Source organism: Nannobrachium achirus, assembly GCF_963921795.1.
Source record: "Nannobrachium achirus genome assembly, chromosome: 6".
Taxonomy (NCBI): domain Eukaryota; kingdom Metazoa; phylum Chordata; class Actinopteri; order Myctophiformes; family Myctophidae; genus Nannobrachium; species Nannobrachium achirus.
The window spans coordinates 27,573,459-27,596,619 of record NC_137815.1 but is presented as its reverse complement, the minus strand read 5'-3'; the positions used below and the strand labels follow the sequence as shown (position 1 = coordinate 27,596,619).

At 46.4% G+C, this 23,161-nt stretch overlaps 2 protein-coding genes across 2 annotated transcripts in view; both read right to left on the bottom strand.

Moving 5' to 3' along the window:
* LOC308286556 (guanine nucleotide-binding protein G(i) subunit alpha-2-like) overlaps positions 1 to 23,161 on the bottom strand; it is a gene marked incomplete at both ends in the record, with an annotated part of 127,245 nt that overhangs the window by 68,043 nt on the left and 36,041 nt on the right. The gene's annotated exons all lie outside the window — the stretch shown is intronic.
* LOC308286331 (phospholipid hydroperoxide glutathione peroxidase-like) lies at positions 2,450 to 2,794 on the bottom strand (the record flags this gene model as incomplete). The annotated part of the gene is made up of 1 exon (XM_080727329.1): positions 2,450 to 2,794. The coding sequence occupies one exon, from the start codon at positions 2,792 to 2,794 to the stop codon at positions 2,450 to 2,452; it is 345 nt and encodes a 114-aa protein (XP_080583455.1).

Sequence of the window (23,161 nt, the reverse complement as noted above, 5' to 3'; positions counted from 1 at the left end):
CTCATTTATTTCACATTTTCTTCACTGTGTACACTCTGTACATAATATACTGTACCTGTAAAGGTTTCCTATTCCCTGTCTTAGTGGAAACCTTGTATGTCCAAATACAGCTAGGTTTCAGGAAAAGGGGGTGAAAAGAACCTTGTTCATTACGATAAATCCAATGTAGTTATTTAGTCACAAGCTCTCGTTATTTAATACTTTTCATTTCATTGGCTAGATACGTTTAAGGAAACCCCAGACACTCTTAACCACTTTCACTTTAATTAAAAATGTTTCCGAGATAGTAGATATACAAGCTAACAATGCAACTCATCGCAATGTGTTGTGAGCTTGTAGATCAGCTATTTTCACTACTTTTGTTAGACACTCTTGTACCTCAAAGTAGGGCATCCATTTTCCATGCGGAAAAAAAACAAACATAAAAAGGTGAATTATGGATTGGAGATACAAGATTTCTGCCCGACAGCAACTGTATCCAATATCAACCAGGCATCACAGGATGGAGCTGCCAGCCACACAGACAGAGGAGAGGAAAAAAAAGAAAAGAAATCCAATCTTTAGCTTTCAATAGTAAGTTACTATGTGTGCACTATGTGTGAACAAAGCTACACAAATCACATTGTGGTGTTCAGTGCTGAAGCAGCACTATACCGAGACTGGCTGCCCGTGTTCAAGACCTAATGCAGTGGTTCTCAACCAATGCATTGTATAGAGCATATATGTCAAACTCAAGGCCCGGGGGCCAAATCAGGCCCGTGAATGAATTATCTTTGGCCCGCGGGATGATGTTTAATTGCTATTACAACTGACTCGCTGTTATATTGCACGCACCACAATAATACTACAAGACCCACATTGGCGCGTATCGAGGGCCTGCCAGCGCAGAGTACATGTTCACGGATGTAAAGGGCAAACCTGTGTGTCTTCTGTGTGGATTTGATTTACTTTCTCATTTTACTATATGAAAGCAGTGATTGGTGAGGATCATAGGGCAGCAAACGGATATTTCATTTCCGTTTTGAATGCATTCAGTTTCATGTTTGCATTTATTAAGGGACATATTTGATTTTTGATGGAAAATTCCTTTTTTGCTGTTTGCCTGTTGAAAAACGTTTTCACTTGAAATTACTGACAGAGCCATAAGAAAATATTGCAACTGATTTTATTATTTATGTTTTACTTTATTCATTTAATGATTAATGTTAGTGCAATAATATTTTATTGGAATATACGTATTGGAATGATTGCACATATTGCAATCATAGTATTGGAATGATTGCACATATTGAACCGGGACCTAACACATAGGCTGTTAGGTCCTGGTTCAATATGTGCAATCATTCCAATACGTTTTAAATTAACATTGAAACTGTCTGGCCCTCGACTGTACAATTTCTTAAAATGTTGGCCCACTGTGTATTTGAGTGACATCCCTGGTACAGTATACAGTATAGACACCCTCGTTCGCGAGGGCCACTCCGACCCACTTGCACACATAAATGATATTTTCTTTTATTGAGCGACAATGAAATGATGAGTCATTCGTTGATGTGTGAGTGGCAGACTATGATCCTCTTTCTGGTTACATGGGGTACAATGGGGGGGATGGTGGCTCTGGGGGTTCATTTGCACGCTAGGGGTCATCAGGCCTGACCTCCCCATCGCTGGGTTTACAAGACAGGCCGTCACTGGTCCAGATACGCCTCCCTCCACCGATACCCAGCAGCCCACGGGAGAGGCCAAAGCTCACACACACATGGCCAGAGGAATCCGTTGCATTTCAACACCGGTTCACAAAGTGGGGTCCTTAACTCTCCTACTGCCAGATTATTTTTTTATTTATTGGGTCTGGTGCCATCAAAAAGCGGCTTACCTTTGCGACGTTATAGTAGACAGACAGACATTTATTTATTTATTTATTTATTTTTTGATTGTGCAATAGTGCACTTTGGTCTGCCAGGCAGCAGAGGGCGGCGTCATGGGAGAATGAATGTGAATTTGCCTGTTATGTGTTGCCGTACATTCAGACCAGTCACTGGCCACAGAGCCTTACAGCCAGAGGAAATCAACAAGGAAGTGAATTGGTCTCCGTTGATGTTAACGCATAATGGATTTTTTACACCATCACCGCGGAAAATGTGTTTACAGTACACGACGGCGCGACCCCTCATCAGCTTCAACAAGGTAAACGAACGAACGAACGAACGTGAACGAACGCCGTATTGGCGCGGAGGTCTCTTGAGAATTGGGGCGAACAGGAACGTCCAAAGCAGTATAAGAGTTAAGGGGGTTCCAGGGGGTCCCCAGCTCTTATTGGTGCGTAGTTAGTCAGTAAAAAGAACACCACAGAATTTGTGGAGATTGGCATTGCATAAAAATGGGGTCTATTGCCTAATGCAGATCAAACTGGGGGTCCTTGAAATTCAGAAGGTCGAGAATCACTGCATTACAAGAGTCTTAGCATGTCCTTCTCCACCACAACAGGGTCCTCTAATGGCCCATATCTCTTGACCACCTGCCCCTCTCTATCGATGAGAAACTTGGTGAAGTTCCATTTGATGTTGTTTCCCAACAACCAGGTCCCCTTGCCCTTGGGCTGTGCCTTCATCCACTTCCAGAGAGGGTGGGCGTCGTCTCCGTTCACATCGGTCTTGCTGAAGAGGTCGAACTCTGCGTTGTACCCTTTGGCAAACTCTTTGATCTCGGCTTCAGAGCCCGGTTCCTGTCCTCCAAACTGGTTGCAGGGGAAAGCCAGGATGCGTAAACCTTCCTCAGCGTACGAGGCGTGCATTCCCGCCAGCTGAGTGTAGTTCACTTTGGTCTTGCCTCATTTAGAGGCCACATTAGTGATGATACAAACCAAGCCTTTGTATTTCTCTAGGGACACTTCATTGCCATCTATGTCCTTAGCAGAAAACCCATAGATGGACTCTCCTGCTTGCGCATTCTCTCCTACTTGCACATGCTCTCCTGCTTTCGGACTCGTTGCGCTGTTCCCCATGGTTCCCAGCTCCTAAAACAAGCGTTGTTGGTTTCAATAGAACTTAGTACTTCGAGGCCAGTCAACGTCAGCACTATGACCTCATATACTGATGACATCTGTGTCCCATAAAAGGGACACAGAGACAGATGACATCAAAGTAAGGAATCCCCATAAATGGGAAGTTGTGGAAATACTGATATATTGGGAGAACTGCTAATAATGGCCGACTTCCACACCAGGCACAGCAACCCTGCGGGTCAAACGCCTGTTGTACCCATGCTCAGAGTGCTTATTAAAGTACTATTAAAGCCTACTTGGAGGCCCATCTATGATGTCAGTTCAATGTATGACATCAGGGCACTCCATATGGGGATTGGACCGGCCACAGCTCTCCACTTAGTTCTGGGAAGCCATTCGGTTGGGGTACAATCTCCTGTATGTGTTAAACAGAAAGTCAGGTTTGGCACGTCTTCCCCCTTTCAGTCTTCTCCTGTGTTTATTCCTACTTCATGTTTAAGGCAGTAGCACTAATGGTTCCGCTCTTGGCGCAATCTGTCTTAAGAGATTCGGTTCTTGGTAGCACACACGGAAAATGTGAAGTCTATATAGACTTCAAAAACACATCGCGACACATTGAGAGCTTACTGTAGATCGGCTGATGTGGTTATCGGTATTACAGAACAGATTTTGTAATATAATCAAAATCATTAACTACAAGTAACTAAGGTTTTCAAATAATTGTCGTGGTACAATATTTGCCTCTGAGATGTAATGGATGTAGAAGTAAAAGTACTGAAAATTGGAAATATTCTGGTAAATGCTGGGGGCACACGGACAGACATGCAGAGCACAGAACGCCGCACCCATTATTATTATATAATTATATTATTATTATTATATATTCATCTTCCTTTTTGCATCAGTATTTGCTTTATTTTTTGGGGGGGAAGTAATACATATCTCCCTGCCGAATACACATTCCCTTCTTTATTCCAATGGCCATTATTTCATCACGAGCATCTCCGCTGTTAAAGTATCTCTGGCCTATTCTCACACACAGATCGCCATCGTCAAGGTAGCGAGCAGGCTCCTTGACGTATTCCCTGTAGGGGACGTAGTGCCTTTTGAACGCTTCATAAGCTGCCTCGGGGTCGCTTTCGTCGACTGTTCCGCACATGGAGATCGCGACCTGCGGGGGTGGCGATTGGGGTTCACCTGTAGATGCTGCTGTGTCCTTCGGCGGCGAGATGCTCGCATCTGCAACGTTCAGTTGGGTCTGCTCCTCCTCCATGTCCTTGCACCGCTCCCACCACCTTTCGAGGTTTCGAGGTTCCTGAGCGAACACCTTCACGTCGGTCAGCCACTTCTTCAGTATCTCATTCTCTGCACTCTCGATTAAGGAGTCCAGCTGTGGGACGATCTCCTTTAACTCGTCCTCCATGTTCCTTTGCAGCGGCATGGAGGTGACGTGCCAGAGTTGAACGATGAGAACACATGAGCCTGTTGTACTTATGGAGGCCAGTCTATATGATGACATCAGGGATGACCATATATGGGGATTTGTGGATTTATTTCACACCAGGCCACCCCCTTATGCCTCTGCAACACACACGCCGAGTTAGAAGTCAATAGATAGGACAGTTCTCGAGATATGCAGGGAAAACACAGAAATGCACAGGCATGCTCATAGGCCTATATGGCCATATTGGTCGGATTGGTGGTTCTGAACAACCACCTATTCCAGCCGGGTACCGCGCTCTCTCAGGCCCTCGCAGATGTATGAGCAGAGTTTGAAGTCGGTTGGATCGGCGGGTCCGGACAATGGGATCTCCATATATATGCCTTTATATGGGCATATCGTTCGGATCTGCGTTTTCTGAAAAAAATACAATCCAACCGACCCCTTGAGTCATCAGCAATGTGCACGTCAGGTTTTAAGTTGGTCGCTCCAGGCGGTTCTCGATATACACAAACTACAGTACGGACGCATGCACACAAGCACAGATGGACCGTCTTTTTGCACATTTATAGTAGGATAGACCAGGCCGACACCCGTTGCCAACAAGGGCGAAGTTTTCTTGGTCGATAGATGACCAGGTGATGTGCCAAAGCATGCTTGCTAAACGGAATAGGGAAACTCTTGAGATGTTGTGCTTCAGGTAACCATCCAGTTTTGTGCTGACCCCATTGATGGGGTCTCAAAAAACAAAATCCCTCATAATATGGGGCCGTGGTGTAAAAAAGTTTGAGAACTCCTGCTCTGTGATTTAGGTCGTGACCAGGCTTTGCTCTTCGGAGACGAGTAAAGGCTGCGAACGAGGCTAGGTCCATCCATCGCATAGTTTAATGTGAAAGTGGCTGCATGATTCATTCTAGGACTTTCATACTAGGAAAATGTTTAAAAAGATATCAATTTATAACAGAGCTTTGCCACATAATTTGCAATTTTTGTCTATCATGCAATTTGTGTCTATCATGTGTTCTATTTCATCCCTCCTGACCGCCAGAGGCGGTGCTTTAAGCACTGAATATTCCCCCTCGCGCATGCGTAGTTCGAGTGTTTATACCAAAAAAGTCACCTGTGACCCCCGTATGACCCGGTAGTGGTCTATATGTATCGGGGACCATCAGGGAATCAGTCCCTTTTCTTTTCTCGCATGCGAAGTTGTAACTTTGCGTTATGCTTATGCTTAGAGGATTAAGCTGCATTTCTATATAAATAAATCTACTTTTTGAAAGTTAAGTTGCTAGTAGTTCCGCGGCCATATACATTGGCCGGAGTAGCGAAGCGTTCGCCCTCCGGGGACTGCAACTTTATCAACAACAAACAAAGCGTCCACGCTATGGCGTTCTCAACTCCTCTCGCCGGTAAGGAAGGGTCTTCTTCTCCGGCCAGAAGGTAAGGTTATTAGCGGTGCTATCCGCATTTAAGACGACGCTCGGTTGAGTTCAGTCTGACTTTGATAGTTGTCCACCTATGTTGGTAAAAGCCGCGTCCGCGCCGCTTCCCTCCAATGTAAGGTTGTTTGGTCCATCGTAAACGGTTCCGTTATCGTGGCGTTATTATTATAAAGGATAAAAGTGTTTTTCCTTTTTTTCCTCATACACGCTGTTTATAGCGATTGATTTTCGTTGTTTTTTGGTCCCCGCTGGTGACAACGGCGAGCGTTAACGCTCCACGCTCCCAGCGTGAGGGTTTAGCCTAGCTAGTAGCTACTGCTCATTTAGTTTCACTCTTGTTAAAGGCTTGTGCCTAATAGCTATTATTATAGCAGCTTTTGTTTGTTGTTTCCCCTGCTGGGTTGGCAGCTAAGTGCTCCCTCAGCTAAGGGCGTTTGATTTAATTAATAACCAGCTAGTAGCGTGGCGAATCTTTTTCCCCAATCTAGTTTCTTTTTTCGTTAACCTTACAGGGGCATAGGCAGCTACGCGCTCCCAGCCCTAGTTTACAGCTGTTACGGTATAGCTAATTTTCTGAAGTTTATTGTTTAATTCAGAATATATATTTTTATAATCTTTGTTGATATTTCTGGTTATATTAGCCTCTGCTGGTGCAGTCGGCGTGAGCGCCCACTCCCCCCAGCTTAAGGCTTCTGCTGTAGCTAGCTTTCTGTAGAACTAGCTACTAGTATATTTTTCCTAATTTAAGAATTTATATTTCTAATTACAACCTTCTGGTTATATTAGCCTCTGCTGGTGCAGGCAGCGTGAGCGCTCCCTCCCCCCAGTAAGTTGTCTTCAGACAAAACCAACGACCTCTGCTGGAGCAGGCAGCGTGAGCGCTCCCTCCCCCCAGTATACGGTCTGAAGCAGCAACTGATAGCGCTTGCGCTCAGTGCTTAGCTGGTGTAGTAGAACTTGTGCTGCTGCAATGGAGTGCTCAGCCTCTCACCTGTGCACCAACTGTCAGGCCTCTCTTCATCCTGCCCTAAGTGCCTTGGCACTCAACATCTGAAGGAGGCACTTACTGATAAAGCCTGCATGAACTGCGGCTACATGACGCGGGCACTGAGGGTTGCCAGGCTGGCAGAAGTAGATGGCGAAGGTGAACTCTCAGCAGGTCAGTCAACTTCACGCCAGACTAGGCAGGCTAAGCGGCGAGTGGAGGCGGCCGCTGCTAGTGCTAATGCCGGCCCCCCTCCCAAGAAGAAGACAAAAGACTGAGCGAAAATTAACCTCGAAGGTTGATCTGCTGACCGCTGAATTGGCCGAGATGAAGGCAATGCTTATGGCTCACCGGCCTGTGTCCCCATCAGAGCAAGCTCAGGTTCCCGGTCTACAAATGCCACACCTTGTCCCAGAGGATGATACGCTCTCCCTGACGGCATCAGACACGCACTTCGGGGAATACCACGGAGGGGCGGGGTACCACGGAGAGGCGGAAGATGAGGAGGATGCGTCCTCTCGAACCTCAGATCCGGGCTCCCATTCCTCAGGTCGGGGCTCGCTGGGTGCAACGGAGAATTGCTCTATGCGCGAGATTCTGCGCATGGCCTTAGAGCGCCTAAATGTCCCTATACCGCAGCAGGCTGATTCAGCTCCTGCTAGCGCCTTCTTCAGGCGCAGGCCACCCCCTACAGCCTTTACCGTTCCTCATTCAGAGGACTTCCTGAGGGAGCTGCATGCCAGCTGGGCAGATACTAAGGCTGGCGCCCGCATGTCTGCTGATGCTCGCACCCTGGCTGCTATGCACAATGCCGCAGCAGTGGGTTTGGATCGAATGCCGGCGGTTGAGCCGTGCATTGCATCCCTCGTATTACCCCCCGAGGAGTGTCTGGGCCAGGACACAAGGTGCCCTCGTCCCCAGTACAGGCTCACCGACGATTTGCTCATCAGAGCTTATGACACAGGGTGTCGTGCCGGGCGTATAGGCAACTCCCTCTCTCACCTGATGCTTGCCCTCTCAGCCAGTCTACGTGAGGGCAAAGAGGGGGTAGACGACAAGACAGAAGGAGACAACATCTCCCTCTGTGATGCGGCCCTGGAGGCATTTGGTCACATGTCCCGGGAGGTTGGACGGATGATGTCCCATCTCGTCCAGGCTCGACGCCAGGTGTGGATATCCCAAGCGCCGATCAGAGAGAAGTCGAAGAAGACTCTACGTGCTCTCCCAGTGGAGCCTGGAACCGTGTTTGGCTCACATGCCCAAGAGGCATTGGATAGGACAATCCAGGCGGGGCAGACAAGTCAACAGCTCGCAAGCCTGCGACGCATGCCTCCCCCCAGCAGAGCTCCCCCCGGTAGGGGTAGGGGCTTTTGTTTTTTGAGACCACAAACTTACACACCACCAACTCAGGCCAGAGGCCAGCGCCGCTACCAGCAGCCTGCACAGTTCCGGGACTTTCGGTTCTCTGCCCCCGCGCCCCCTGGGCCATCTAGGCAGTTTCAGACCCCGGACCCTGGACGACCCCCCCCCTCCAGGGCCCCTAGGGGTCGAGGGGCTACTAGATACTGAAGCCACGGGGCCGGACGTCGGATATTTTTCACATCAGCAGCTCAGGTACTGGGCTGCTCAAGCTTCGGACCTGTGGGTGGTTTCCACTCTAACCCACGGGTACAAGCTCCAATTCCGACGCCGGCCCCCCACAGCCAGCCGGGTCAAAATGACTACCATCGGCGACCCGGCAAAAGCCATCATTCTGGACCAGGAGCTATCCGCCCTCCTGGACAAGGGCGCCATAGAGCCCGTAGACCCCCTCTTAAAACCTCGGGGGTTCTACTCAACATATTTTCTTGTTCCAAAGAAAACTGGCGGATTCCGTCCTGTGTTAGATCTCAGGGGACTAAACCAATACCTAAAGGTCATGCCATTCCACATGCTGACCCCGGTGGACGTAGTCCGGTCAATTTCCCACGGGGAGTGGTTCACGTCCGTGGACTTAAAGGACGCTTATTTTCACGTCCCAATTGCTCCTCAACACCGCCATTTCCTCCGGTTCGCCTATCGGGGACGACACTGGCAGTTCAGAGTACTACCGTTCGGGCTCTCCCTCTCCCCAAGGGTCTTCACCAGATGCGTGGCAGCAGCACTGGCACCGTTGCAGGCCCAGGGAATGAAGGTCCTGCCATATTTGGACGACTGGTTGATATGTGCACCATCCAGGGCACAAGTCGCCGAGCAGACCAGACGTCTTCTGTCCCACGCATCCCGTCTAGGATTAAAGGTAAATCTGCAAAAGAGTTGTCTAAATCCAATGCAAACTGCGACATTTATTGGCCTGGCCTTGCACTCAGGAAGTATGACAGCCCGTCCGTCCGCCCGCCGGGTGGACGACATTCTGGGACTTCTGCCCATTTTTCAGAGAGGCAGGTGTCTGCCATATCTCTCGTTCCTCAGCCTTCTAGGCAAACTAACATCCGTTGCGGCTGTTGTTCCGCTTGGCTTGCTGCGGTTGCGCCCCTTGCAGAGGTGGCTCAACAGTTTACATCTGGATGCCGAGCGGCACAAACACAAGAAGGTCATGGTGTCCCGACGGTGTCTCCTTGCCCTAGCTCCATGGAGGGACAGGGCTTACATTTCGAAGGGCGTCCCTATGGGGTCCCTTCCGTCCCGCAGGGAGAACGTGTCCACCGATGCCTGCCCCTTGGGCTGGGGTGCGGTGTGGCAGAGAAGGATAGCTCACGGACAGTGGTCTGCGAAAGACAGTACCGACCACATCAACGTGCTGGAGCTGCGAGCTGTGTATTTGGCCCTGCAGCATTTCCTGCCATTCCTCAGAGGCAAGCACGTTCTGGTACGTTCAGACAACACCTCGGCCGTGTGTCACATAAACCACCAAGGTGGGACCAAGTCGGCACGGCTCCTGGAGGTGGCCACGGAGCTCTTGATGTGGGCAGCCCCACACCTGGCCAGCCTACGGGCAATACATGTGCCAGGGGACCGAAACCAGGTGGCAGACTTCCTCTCCCGTCAGAAGCCTCCTCCGGGAGAGTGGCGCCTCCATTCGGAGGTGGTGCAGTCCATCTGGGACCACTTCGGCAGGGCGGAGGTGGACCTGTTCGCCTCGGAGGCGTCAGCCCACTGCCCATTGTGGTTCTCCCTAGCGGAGACAACCAGTCCCCTGGGCCAGGACGCACTGGCTCACCCATGGCCGGATGCGCTTCTTTACGCATTTCCACCTCTTCCTCTAATACAGTTAGTTCTCCAGAGGGTTCTTCAGGAAGGTCACAGAGTTCTCTTGATAGCACCTTTCTGGCCGGGGAGGATTTGGTTTCCACTGCTCCACAGGCTCAGCCGTGGGATGCCATGGTGCCTCCCCGACAGGCGAGACCTACTGTCTCAGTTAGGGGGTCAGATCTGGCACCCCAACCCTCAATTCCTCAAGCTTTGTGCTTGGCTGCTGCAGGGCCCGAACCGCTCCTGAGCAGCTGTACAGGCTCCGTTCAGGAGACAATCTTGAACGCAAGAGCCCCTTCTACTAGGGCACAGTACAGCAATCGCTGGAAGCTCTTTTCCAACTGGTGCAAGGTCCGCAGCGAAGATCCAGTACGCTGCTCTATTCCGATAGTCTTGCGCTTTCTACAATCGCTTCTTGGTAAGGGCCGGTCCCCGTCGACCTTAAGAGTTTATTTAGCGGCCATATCTCTCAATCATGTGAGAGTTGATAATGCCACAGTAGGGAGCCACTGGATGGTGTCTGAGTTTCTCAAGGGGGCTCGGAGGCTGAACCCCCCAAGAGCCCCAAGAGCTCCAGCATGGGACCTTAATTTGGTATTAGATGCCCTATGTGGGCCTCCATTTGAGCCCTTGGCCAGGGCACTGCTGAAGTGGCTGTCTTGTAAGACGGCCTTCCTCCTGGCCATAACGTCAGCAAAGCGTGTCGGGGAGCTCCATGCCCTCTCCGTGAGTGGGTCATGTCTGAGGTGGAACGCAGACGGCTCAGGCGTCACCCTCTGGCCAAATATTGCGTTCATCCCCAAGGTGCTTTCAACTGCACACCTTAACCAGCCTATACGGCTGGCTCAGTTTATCCCTCCAACAGGAGAGCTTACAGGCAGGACGGAACTATTGTGTCCGGTGCGGGCCCTTAGGGCCTATGTTTTGGCTACTAAGAGCATTAGGCGCTCTGAGCAGCTGTTCGTTTGCCACGGTGGCCCAAAGAGGGGTTGTGCGCTGTCAAAACAGCGCCTCTCCCACTGGATTGTGGACACGATCAGCCATGCCTATGCGGCAAGCGACCAGCCCGTACCATCGGGTATTCGCTGCCACGACACAAGGAAGGTCTCCACATCGTTGGCTGCCCTGAGGGGCGTGCCACTGGAGGAGATCTGTGCCGCTGCCTCTTGGGCGGCGCCAGGTACATTCATGAGATACTACAAGGTTAACGTTGCCACCCCACATCCATTGGGTGTGGTCCTTCGCCCGGAGTCCTCCCATTCTACCCACTGAGGTTTGTATTGTGGATTCTTCGTGACTCTGTTGGTATACGTCATTCAGTGCTTAAAGCACCGCCTCTGGCGGTCAGGAGGGATGAAATAGAACGAAAGTTACGTATGTAACTACGGTTCTATGAATCCCGAATGACCGCCAGAGTTCTGGGTCACTCAGAATCCTCGCATTCTCGCGAGAAAATTCTGTAGGGACTGATTCCCTGATGGTCCCCGATACATATAGACCACTACCGGGTCATACGGGGGTCACAGGTGACTTTTTTGGTATAAACACTCGAACTACGCATGCGCGAGGGGGAATATTCAGTGCTTAAAGCACCGCCTCTGGCGGTCATTCGGGATTCATAGAACCGTAGTTACATACGTAACTTTCGTTTTAGAGCTAAATATGACAGCTTCACTTATGTTTGTAGATAGACCGATTTGAGTTAAAAATGTTCGCTTAAAATAAATATAATATATATTCAAAGATTTGCACACATTTTAAAGATATTTCAGAAATAGCAGATCTACAACTCATAGTCGGTGCTGCACTATTAAGCTTGTAAGTCTGTTATTTTTGAAAAGCCAAAGTATTAAATAATGGTTAAAATGGTTCAAATCTAAAGTAACACATGCTTTCCAGGTCTTAAAGGGTTAATGTGAAAGTGGCTGCATGATTCATACTAGGATTTTCATAGTAGGGAAATATTTCAAAGATATCAATTAATACCAGAGCTTTGACACATAATTTGCAAATGTGTTTTAGAGATGCATGTTATATAATGGATGTAATAAAGTCTGGGGGGGAAAAGCCCTTTGGTTATAAATGTCCCTAAATGGGCAAATATGACAGCTTCACTTATGTCTGTAGTTAGACCATTTTCGGCGTGCGCCACTGGTGCACAACAAAGTATGAATAAGGCTGAAGTCTGCCATCCACGGCTTGGCTCTGGGAAGCTTTACCTGTAGCTTCAACCTATATCAGTCTTCACGCACACCGCATGAATGATTGGTAGCTACTCTGCCCTACAAAGGCAGAGTGCAGAAACAAAATTTTTGGAAAAAATTGAGTTAAGGTCTTTGCACACTGCTGTGTTTTTCGGGCCGAATATCGGAGTGAATTTCGGAGTGCGTGAATACAAAAATGAACCTCACGTTATGTCAATCACGTTTGCACACTGCCGCCCGTTTCGTATTTATTTTCGGACCAGGGTTGATTTTTCCCGATTTTCGCAGTTGTCGCACTGAGTCCCTTGCTCTCTCTCTCTTTCCTCTCTCTCTCCCTGGCCTACGGCTTTCGGATTTCCAAAACGCAACGAAAACACGCAGTGCAGTGTGCAACCACCTTTAGAATGAAAAAATGAACTCCTTGATGGCTGTTTTATCTTGTGATAAAGTTTCAGAGTGAAATTTTGTTTAGTTTTAGAGAAAAAGCATTATAAAAATTGCAATAACTACAAAACATGTACCAAAATCAAGGCAGAACGCAGTAAGTGTAGTTACTGCGTTCTGCCTTGGGAATGGGAACACTTTTTTTTCTCCCCCATTTCGCGCCGTAGCCTGCATCCCCGCAAAACTGTCCTTGAGCATACCGTAAATAACCTACTACACATCCATCAAGAAAGATGTCACTATCCAGGGGACAGATAATGGTGGAACTGGCATTAAAGAGAAAATATCCAGGTAGGTTTAACATGACATTATTTCATTTAGTTATATTTTAGAACCAATCAATCACATCACATAATGCTCGAATGGTGTTTTACAATACCTGTTAGTGATGATCTGCTCCATGAAAGCTGTGGCATAATCCTGTGTAGCCTTTAATGCAGTGGTTTTCAAACATTTTCATTAATTCAACTCGGAGAGTGTACAAATAGAACCAAATGGACCCTAACGGGTCCATTTGGTTCTATTTGGTTGAATTGGTACTATTTGGTTCTATTTGTACACACTCTGAGTTACAGACCCAGGGTCCATTTGGTTCCTAACTATCATTTAGCTCGGGACCCCCTGGAACTCCCTTAAGGACCCTGGGGGTCCCCCGACCCCACTATGAGAAACAATGCATTAACGTGTTCATTGATCGGCCGATGCCGTCATCTTTGTTGTTTGTCCACTTGTTAATTAAGTTAATCCAGCTGGTGGAGAAGATTAGGCTATATGCCAAAATCTCGAAGGGTTTCATTTTATGATCACACAAAAAAACAAGCAGCAAGAATGATCTCTGTTGGTGTTGATTTGTCTGCTGCTGTTGTCCATGATGATACAAAAGTGTGTGTTAAATCAATGGTTCACAAAGTGCGGTCCGGGGACCCTCAGCTGTCCTTGAGGCTGTTCCAGGGGGTCCCCAGCGAACTGATTGATAGTTAGGAACCAAAACGGACCCTTATGGGTCTGTAACTCTGAGAGTGTACAAAACATGGTCCATTAACTTTCAGAGTTAAATTGGGGTCTCAGAGATAGAAATCCATTAAATGGGGGTCTGTAGCCTAAAGCCCCTGACACACGTAGCAATTTGTTCAACCAGCAACGACCAGAGGCGTCAATTGGGTATGGCCAGGTATGGCAGTTGCCATGCCTTGGCTAAAGGGGGAAAAAATAAGATGTACCTAAAATAAATTCATGCCTGTTGATAAGGTATGGCAACAAAAGGCACATGAAGGCACATTTACTAGTCTGTTGGCTAGTAAATGTCAAGTCCTTGACATGAAAAAGTTCTGTAACTCCAAGAGTGTACAAATGAAACCAAATGGACCCGTATATGCATACTGTGGGTCCTTGATATTAAAAAGTTTGTGAACCACTGTTATGTGACCTCTATAGTCAAACATTCACATTAATCTCTCTCTCTCTCTTTCCCTGGTCAGAATTTAATGGGAGGTAGATTGGGTCTCCCAGACTGTGAAGGGCTCGTCTGCCTTCAAATGAAACAGTTCTCCACACCTCTATTACACTAATGAATTAACAATATGCTCCTGCACCAATTAGGGCTTTTCAAGCCACTTGGTAGCCTGAGCGGGAGGTAATGGAGGATTATTATGATCCCATTCTGGTTGAATGGAACTCGCCATGTTGTGAAATGAGAATATTAGCAGGATTAATCCGTGCACAGCAGCCCGCCTCGCTCCGAGCCACAGTCATTAAATAAATTGGATCAAACAACTGCTATTAGAGCTACAGTATTGTGTTAGGAAAGAAAAGTAATGAAGTATATTTAGGCCTACTCAAGTATAGTAACCTATTATTTTACTTTACTGGCGTTTCCATTTTTACTACTCCAACACGTGGCAAATATTGTACTTTTTCTCCATTACAATTATTTATCAGCTTTAGTTACTAGTTACTTTGCAGATTTGGATAATTAAGACAAAACATAATACACTAACCAACTAAGCTCTAGTTCAAAAATTTGAAAATAGCTTTGCGACGCGTTGTGAGCTTGTACGTCTGCTATTTTCAAAGGATTTCATATTTGGAAACTTTGTGAAATGGGACATTCTGCGCAATTAGTACTTTTACTCGAGTAGTAGTACATTTTGAATACCGGTATTCGGCACATTGTGGTACTTTTACTTTAAGTACAAAATGTGAGTACTCCTTCCACCACTGGCCATTTAGCACTGAAGCAGAGACGTCCCCAATAACGTCTGTGGTAGTCCTGCAGAAACTATAACGTATTTTCTTAGATTGAATACTCGAGAATCATGTGTTTTCAACATGGTTGCACACTTGAGAGTAGGGATGGGACTATATGAAAATGTCATATCACGATTATTGTGACCAGAGAAATCGCGATTTACGATATTATCGCGATAATCAATATATCCCCAACATCCATTATCCTGTGGCGGAACATTTGCCAAAAAATAGCAGATTTACAAGCTCACAACGCGCCGCGTTGCGACGCGTTGTGAGCTTGTAGATCGGCAATTTTTTGGCAAAGATATTTGGTAGAGAGTGAAAAAGAAGACTGTATCAAGTATGGATATTAAAAGTAAGTTTTACCAATATGGTTTAAATGGTACCCGATATGCAGCTCGGTAAATAAAAGGTGAATTGATCCCAGTGCATGAACGGAGGACGATATCACGATAAATTAAATGTCCACGATACGATTATCGTGAGTGTTTTTTCATCACGATAAACGATAATATCGCGTATCGTCCCATCCATACTTGAGAGGTGCACTGAACAAGGCCGATCTGCAAGCTCACACCACGTCACACAACACAGCAGCGGGTACAGCAGCACCAGAAGCCTGAACGGGATGAGTCTCGCTGAGAACACCGAGGCTGAATAATTCATTTCTTGCCTGTCAGTCGGGAGGCCACACATTTCAATTGAAACGTGTGAAACATATCTATAAGGCCGCCTCGGCACCTGGGAAGCAGTGTTGCCATGTCCCACTTTGGGCTAGTTTTTTTCTGTAGTCGCTTATTTTGGGCTTGTTTGTTCCTACTGTTGTTTAAACCAGTGGTTATCAAACATTATGTCAAGGACCACCCCCCAAATTAATATGTGTTTGTCCTCATAAAAAACGAAGTTGTCCTTTAAGAAGGTGACGCTATAATCGTCGCTTCTTTTGGGCTTGTTTTCATAAATCTGGCAACACGGCCTGGGAGTGGGCAGACGGCATGCGTTTTAGAGATGAGATTGAAAATGTATTTTTTTTCCTTCCACAAGAACATGAAAGATGTGAAAATAAAATGTGAAATATGCATATGCCTACATTCTTTAATTGAATTGACATGCAGTGTCCCAATAGATCCACCCATGCACAAACATGTGCTCCAATTAAGGACGGCGTAAATAAAGATCAATCAAACCATTATTGAATTCATAAGTCTGTTTCACACTCCACATTTTTTTTATAATAAGGATGCAATTTGTGAAAAAGAACAGAGGGGGAATGTCGGACGGAAAATACATAGGGAAAGTACTTTTTATTCTTGACATAAACAGCGTTGAAATGCAACAAACAGATCGATGGGCCTTTATTGATCCCGAGGGAAATTCAGTTGTCAGTTGTCAAACCAGTGAAGTAGTAGTAGTTCCGAATTTATTGAAACGACACCCCCTTGAGATGCAGCATCCCATCGAGGGGGTCCCATAAACTCATGCTCAATAAGACAATAAGACAAGTTCATACAAAGTAAACTTACTGTGAACAGATATATTCATACACAGATAGCTTGCTCACCCTCTCCCCCCCTGCATCACCAACCATCAAGTGTTAAACAACAAAAGAGAAAGTAGGATACAAGTTAAAGAATAAAGATAGGTCAAATCAAATACATCAGCATATCGTCGTTGTCGGGTGGAAACCTCGTATCTCCAAGTGTCAAATGTGTACATTCTTTCGCAAAGTAAAGCCCTGCTTCATCATACAAGGCCGTCGCATAAAAGTAGTGAAAACAGCAGATATACAAGCACACAACGCCTCGCACCGCTTGTAGATCGGCTGTTTTCACTAGTTTAAATCATTTTTAAAATGATAAATGCAAAACGAACGGTTTTGGACATACAAGGTTTTCACCCGACAACGACGATATATATATTATCAATGTACATCAGTGAATGACCTATAAGTACAGGCAATTTAAAAAAAAACATGAACAAGTTGCATCAAGAGGGAAACAGGCTATAAGGAAGTCCCGAAGCGACAGAAGCTTTCAACTACTACAAATAAAAAACTGCTGAACTGAACAGCTTTGACTGTCTTTCAGAGAATTCCAGCATTCCTCTTTTCCAATTTAATCAAGTGGGACACTTTCTATCTGTAGTATCAGAGCGCTGACAATGACTTTCATCAGATAGGAGAGGAGGAGGGGAATGTGAGGAGTGTATAAAACATTAACCCTTTAGCTCAGTGTTAGCTGTGGGAGGGTGGGGTTGAGCATGTGGGCTGATGCATGATGAATGATGATATGTGAAGCGCTCTGCAGGCTTGGAGAACACGGGAGGGAAAGGTGAGAACAGGGATGCATATTATTCACCGCTGTAGGGCAGAAATCGCCAATCATTTCTTTTTCTTTTCTTTTTTTGCGTAAATTAATGGCCTGCTGTACTTGTTCATACTACCGTTTCACTTAAAAGTATCAACGATAGCAGATCTGCAATCCGCAATTCTTTTCTTTTACATCTTGAAAAATAACAGTTTAGTCAGGAACACTCACGTCAGTTAATTTTGGAGTTAATGGGCTCCGCGTTCGGAGATGTTCCCTGAATGTTGTGCATGCTTCTTGAGCATGCTAAGCAAAACCAGGGAACGCTAAGCAATATACCCCCCATAGGGATACAATAGCATTACAATAGCAATATATTGACTGAAATTCAGTCCCCCATGATGCAACGGGTGCAAGCGGCACGGAAGCAATGGCGGCGCGCAGCAACAGCAGCGCGCCCGGCGCGTTTAACAATTTATATTAATACGCTGCTCTTATTAGTAATAGTTTATGCCTCAAAATGTGCGCGTGAATACAGCCTGACCAAGCTGGAGAACGGTTACTGGAATATCTCGCCAAAACTCCACTCTATGGACCGGGATACAACAGCAGCCACCAACAAACAGTTCGGCTACGGTTCCATGGCTACATTCATCCACCTTTTGCGTTGTGCGTGGCGACCGATCATCGCAAAAGGAAACGGCGGAGATTACTGTGGTAAAATCATCACTATATGCCTCCTGCTGTCGGGCGACGTCCATCCATGCCCAGGCCCTACACCGGGGCCCCTCTTCACTGTGGCTAGCGAGGCTAACGAGGCTAACAATGTGGCTAACAACAACAACAGCCACCGGCAAACGCCGCCAGCTCGGCTCCAGACGCCCCTGCAATCACAACAAGCGGCCACCGAGCTGTTAGCTTGGCTCCATCTACCTCCACCAGTGTTCCGATGGCTGCTCGGTCTCGACCTGATGACAACAACGGCGACAAGCGGTCCAACGTTACCACCAGCTCCCGAGGCTGTGGCCACCGAGCCTAGAAGTCTCATAAAAGGAGCTAGACCGCTGGACATCGGCCCCGCTATACCACCAACGCCTGGAGCTGTGGCCACCGTGCCTAGAGGCCCCGGGCAGCGGGACACCGGCCCGAGGACATCGCAGGATCCCGAGGCTGACTACACCGAGCCCAGAAGTCTCTTGGAAGGAGCTGGGCCGCTGGACATCGGCCCCGCTATACCACCAACACCTGGGGCTGTGGCCACCGTGCCTAGAGGCCCCGGGCAGCGGGACACCGGCCCGAGGACATCACAGGCTCCCGAGGCTGACTACACCGAGCCCAGAAGTCTCTTGGAAGGAGCTGGGCCGCTGGACATCGGCCCCGCTATACCACCAACACCTGGGGCTGTGGCCACCGTGCCTAGAGGCCCCGGGCAGCGGGACACCGGCCCGAGGACATCGCAGGCTCCTGAGGCTGACTACACCGAGCCCAGAAGTCTCTTGGAAGGAGCTGGGCCGCTGGACATCGGCCCCGCTATACCACCAACACCTGGGGCTGTGGCCGCCGTGCCTAGAGGCCCCAGGAAGCGGGACAGAGGCCCAAGGACATCGCAGGCTCCCGAGGCTGTGGCCGTCGTGCCTAGAAGTCTCATTAAAGGAGCTGGGCCGTCATCTGGGACATCATCATCATCATCATCATCAGCTGGGGTGGCCACCGTGTCTAGAAGTCTCTGCACCGGAGCTAGGCCGGTGGCCACCAGCAAGAATAATCCAGCTCTGGACAATGACACAACACGGTCCCCCCCTCACCCGCAACCCCCAAAGCCACCTATGGCTAAGGTAAAATACAGAAACCCAGTTTTTAAAAAACACAGAAAATGTAAATTGTTTCTTAAAACACTAAACCAAGCTAAAATTGTGTGGGACCCCTTATGTAAACCCAAAGGTTTGTTCTGTGGCCATCTAAACATCCAAAGTATGGTAAATAAGCACAGTGAACTAGAAAATCTGCTTGTAAACTCTAACATTGACTGTTTAGGACTGACGGAAACATGGTTAAAGCGGTCATCCCCAGATGCCTTAGTGAGCATGCCTGGTTACAAGGTGTTCAGAAGGGACAGAGTAACTGGGAAGGGTGGGGGGGCCTTGCTTTATATCAAGAACACCTTACAATGTAAGCAAATTGTATGGCCCACTGAGATCCAGGCCGAATATGTAGGTGTAGAAATTACACTATCCACAGAGATGAAGTTCACTCTAATTTGCTTATACCGTCAGCCATCAGCTAAAGTAGAAGTATACGACCAGCTAAAGACCATCCTCACGGCGTGTGATTTTAATCAAGAAGTAATACTAATTGGTGATACAAATGTTAACTGGGACGATAAAAAAATAAGAAAAAATCTTAAACTAGTAACAGACCACTATAATTTGACCCAATTAATAGAGCAACCTACAAGAATAACCAGTCACTCAGCAACCAAGATAGATTTACTGTTTTCAAATAAAGTGGAAAGAATCGCTAAAACATTTAACTTCGTGACAGGTCTCTCTGATCACAACATCATATTCTTTTCCAGAAAACTCTCAAAACAGGCGTTCAGCAAAGCTCAGTCCCAGCCTATAGTCAAAACAATCCCAAAACATCTGCAACATAGCCTTGAGGTCGCCATACAAGGGCTTGAGTGGGATGATTTACACTCATGTGATGATGTTGAGACCGGATGTAATATCCTTCTTTCCAAAATTGGCAGAGTAATGGAATCTTTCACCAGAGGTGGTAACCAGAGGAAAGGGAGAAAAATTACTCTACCTTGGGTCGATAAAAAATGCAGAGATCAAATGAAAACCAGAGATTTACTGCTTAAAAAGGCATTAAAATCTGGCCTGACAACGGACAGACAGCTATTCACACATGCTAGAAACAAAGTCACAAATTTCTTAAGGAAGGCTAAAGCTGGATTTTATATCTCCATCATAGAGAGTGCCAGAGGAAATGGGAAAAAAGTTTGGGAATACATAAATAAACTGACAGGGAAATACTATAAGCAGGATAATAACAACTTAGAACTTAAAATAGATAATGTCCTGGTGAAAGATCCCCACACGCTTGCTAGCAACCTAATGCTGTTTTTTCTAAACTCTGTGTATGAAATCACACAATTGTTCAGACCCTCTAAGTTTGTTCCACGCCCTGTTCAAAATGATCTCCCCATTTTTAATTTGGAGGAAGTCACAGAAAACGAGGTGACAAACATTGTCAGATCACTAAAAGCATCCAAAGCTAAAGATGCACATGGGCTTGACACAAACTTTCTTAAAACAAATATTGACTCTCTGGTGGCACCAATCACACATCTGGTAAATCTGTCCATAAGAAAATGCACTGTCCCAACTCAGTGGAAAGCTGCTGTTATAACACCTATTTTCAAATCTGGCTCAAAAACGGACATATCAAACTATAGACCCATAAGCATCTTACCTGTTATATCAAAAGTGGCTGAAAAGTGGATTGTAAAGTCTATTGTTAAACATCTAGACAAAGGCTACACCCCTCTGCATCCTATGCAGTTTGGGTTTCGAGCCTTCCACTCCACCGAGTCAGCAAATTGTTTATTCATTGAAAAGTTAAAGTGTGCTTTGAACAAAGCCCCATGCGCAATGGCAGTATTTTTGGATTTCAAGAAAGCATTTGACTCTGTCAGCCATCAGGTCCTCTTGTCCAAACTAACACATTTCAACTTGTCCCCAGAGGCCATCAAATGGTTTACATCATACCTATCAAATAGAGAACAGTGTGTTAGTATAAATGGCATCAAGTCTCCTTATCACACTTGCTCGGTTGGTGTCCCCCAGGGATCAATAGTAGGACCAATTCTGTTTTCTCTGTTTATAAACGATCTACCTGATGTATGTAAAGATGTACATATTCAGATGTACGCAGATGATGCTGTTATACTGACTCATGGAAAGAGCTATGCAGAGGTGTCAACGGTTTTAACTTCTGTTCTGACCAGCGTTCAGGACTGGCTTACAGACTCATGCCTGCTCCTGAATGCAAAAAAGACGGTCTGCATGGCTTTTTCCAAAAGACCAGTTGTGATGGAATCATCAAATGTGTTTCTGGGTGGAGAGGAACTTGAACTTGTGTCAGAGTTCAAGTACCTCGGGGTCATGTTAGACTCAACCCTAACCTTTAAAAAACATGTAAAAAAAGGTTACAAACACAATCAAGTTCAACCTTCAGAACTTTAAACAAATCATACCTTTTTTGGCAGTTAGTGCTGCTAAATCGTATCTCCAATGCATGATCCTATCACACATTGAGTACTGTTTCACAAACTGGTCTTGCGCAGGTATAACGACTCTCAAACCCATTGAACAGCTATATAAGAGTGCGCTTAAGGTATTCGATAGGAAACCCCACTCATATCACCATTGTAATATTCTTCAGAGGTACCGTTTTTTGAGTTTCGCTAATTTTAAGGTTTTTAAACAGGTCAGTATCATATATAAGACCTTAAATGGTCTATGCCCACCTCCCCTAAAGGAATTCATAAAAAGGAAGCCTGATAGAGGACTCAATACTAGAGCAATCACTAGAGGGGATTGCGAAGTACCGTACCGGGTAACCGCTTTTGGAAAAAACACCCTTTCAGTGCAGGGATGTTCAATCTGGAATGACCTACCTCTAACAATAAGAGACTGTTTGTCATTTCCATCCTTCAAGTTCAATCTAAAAAAATGGTTAGTTGACAATCAAACCTGTGACCATGTATAGTTCTAAGAGTACAGCTCATGCCATGTACGTATATTTTTAACTATCCTTTTTTAATGTAGGGTACTGTTAGTAATATGTGTTGTTTTGTTGTTTTTTCTTGGTTCAGGAAAAATAGTATTTGTATGTATGTTCTTAGGCGCCCTCTCCTAATGTAGGGTTACTGTTTGTTGGTATGTATTTTTGTCTTCATGTGGGGACTACGGATGAAATTTAGCATTCTTGCTAATTCCGGCTTATTTACATTGCATTCATGTAGTGTTCATTAATATGCATTGTCCCGTCTAAATAAACAAATAAAGTAAAGTAAAGTACATGTAACTTAGTCAAAGTCACAATATTTGAGCTTAACAACATTGACATGTAACTTAATCACAATCAGACAATCACAAGTATTTGAGCTTAGCCAGACTGTTCGTGCAAAGGTAGCAGTGTGCCACAGAGAGCTCTTTCAGTCTGGCTTGGAGGATACATTATTGATCCACACAGGGGAGGGAGGAAGTGCTGGATTCTGGCTATTACTGTGTATGTCAACAAGAATGGATTGAAGAAGGGATCAAAGCTCTGATGAGAGACAGTCCTCTGTGACTCTCAGTGGTGGAAGAAGTACTCTGAATAATCACTTATAGTGATGTGTCGTTCATGAGTGAACAAATCAGAAAGGCTGCTCTTGAAAGTTTCGTTTAAATCCCTGAAATGTGTCTTTCGTGCTTTCGTTCATACCCCCCGCCTCCTCCCCCAATAGCCCCCGGCACACAGGACGCGACGGCTGGCTCTACTCGCAAGGTAATACAACCGCTCCCACGATAGTGTTTTCACTGGACGATCACGCTGAACATGAACTAAATGATTCGTTCACTGAAATGAACGGGATTGCCCATCACTAATCACTTACTCCAATAGACCCCCAGGTGTGGTTATAATATGAAAATGTGTGTTCCCTGTGTATTTGTGGTTTCTTCCTGAAAGCTGAACTGAGTCAAAAGGCCCAACTGAAACACACTGATATAATGACATCATAAAATCATCACCTCCCCTTATTACCATGCACCAACATCTGTGTGGCTAACTTCAGCTGGGC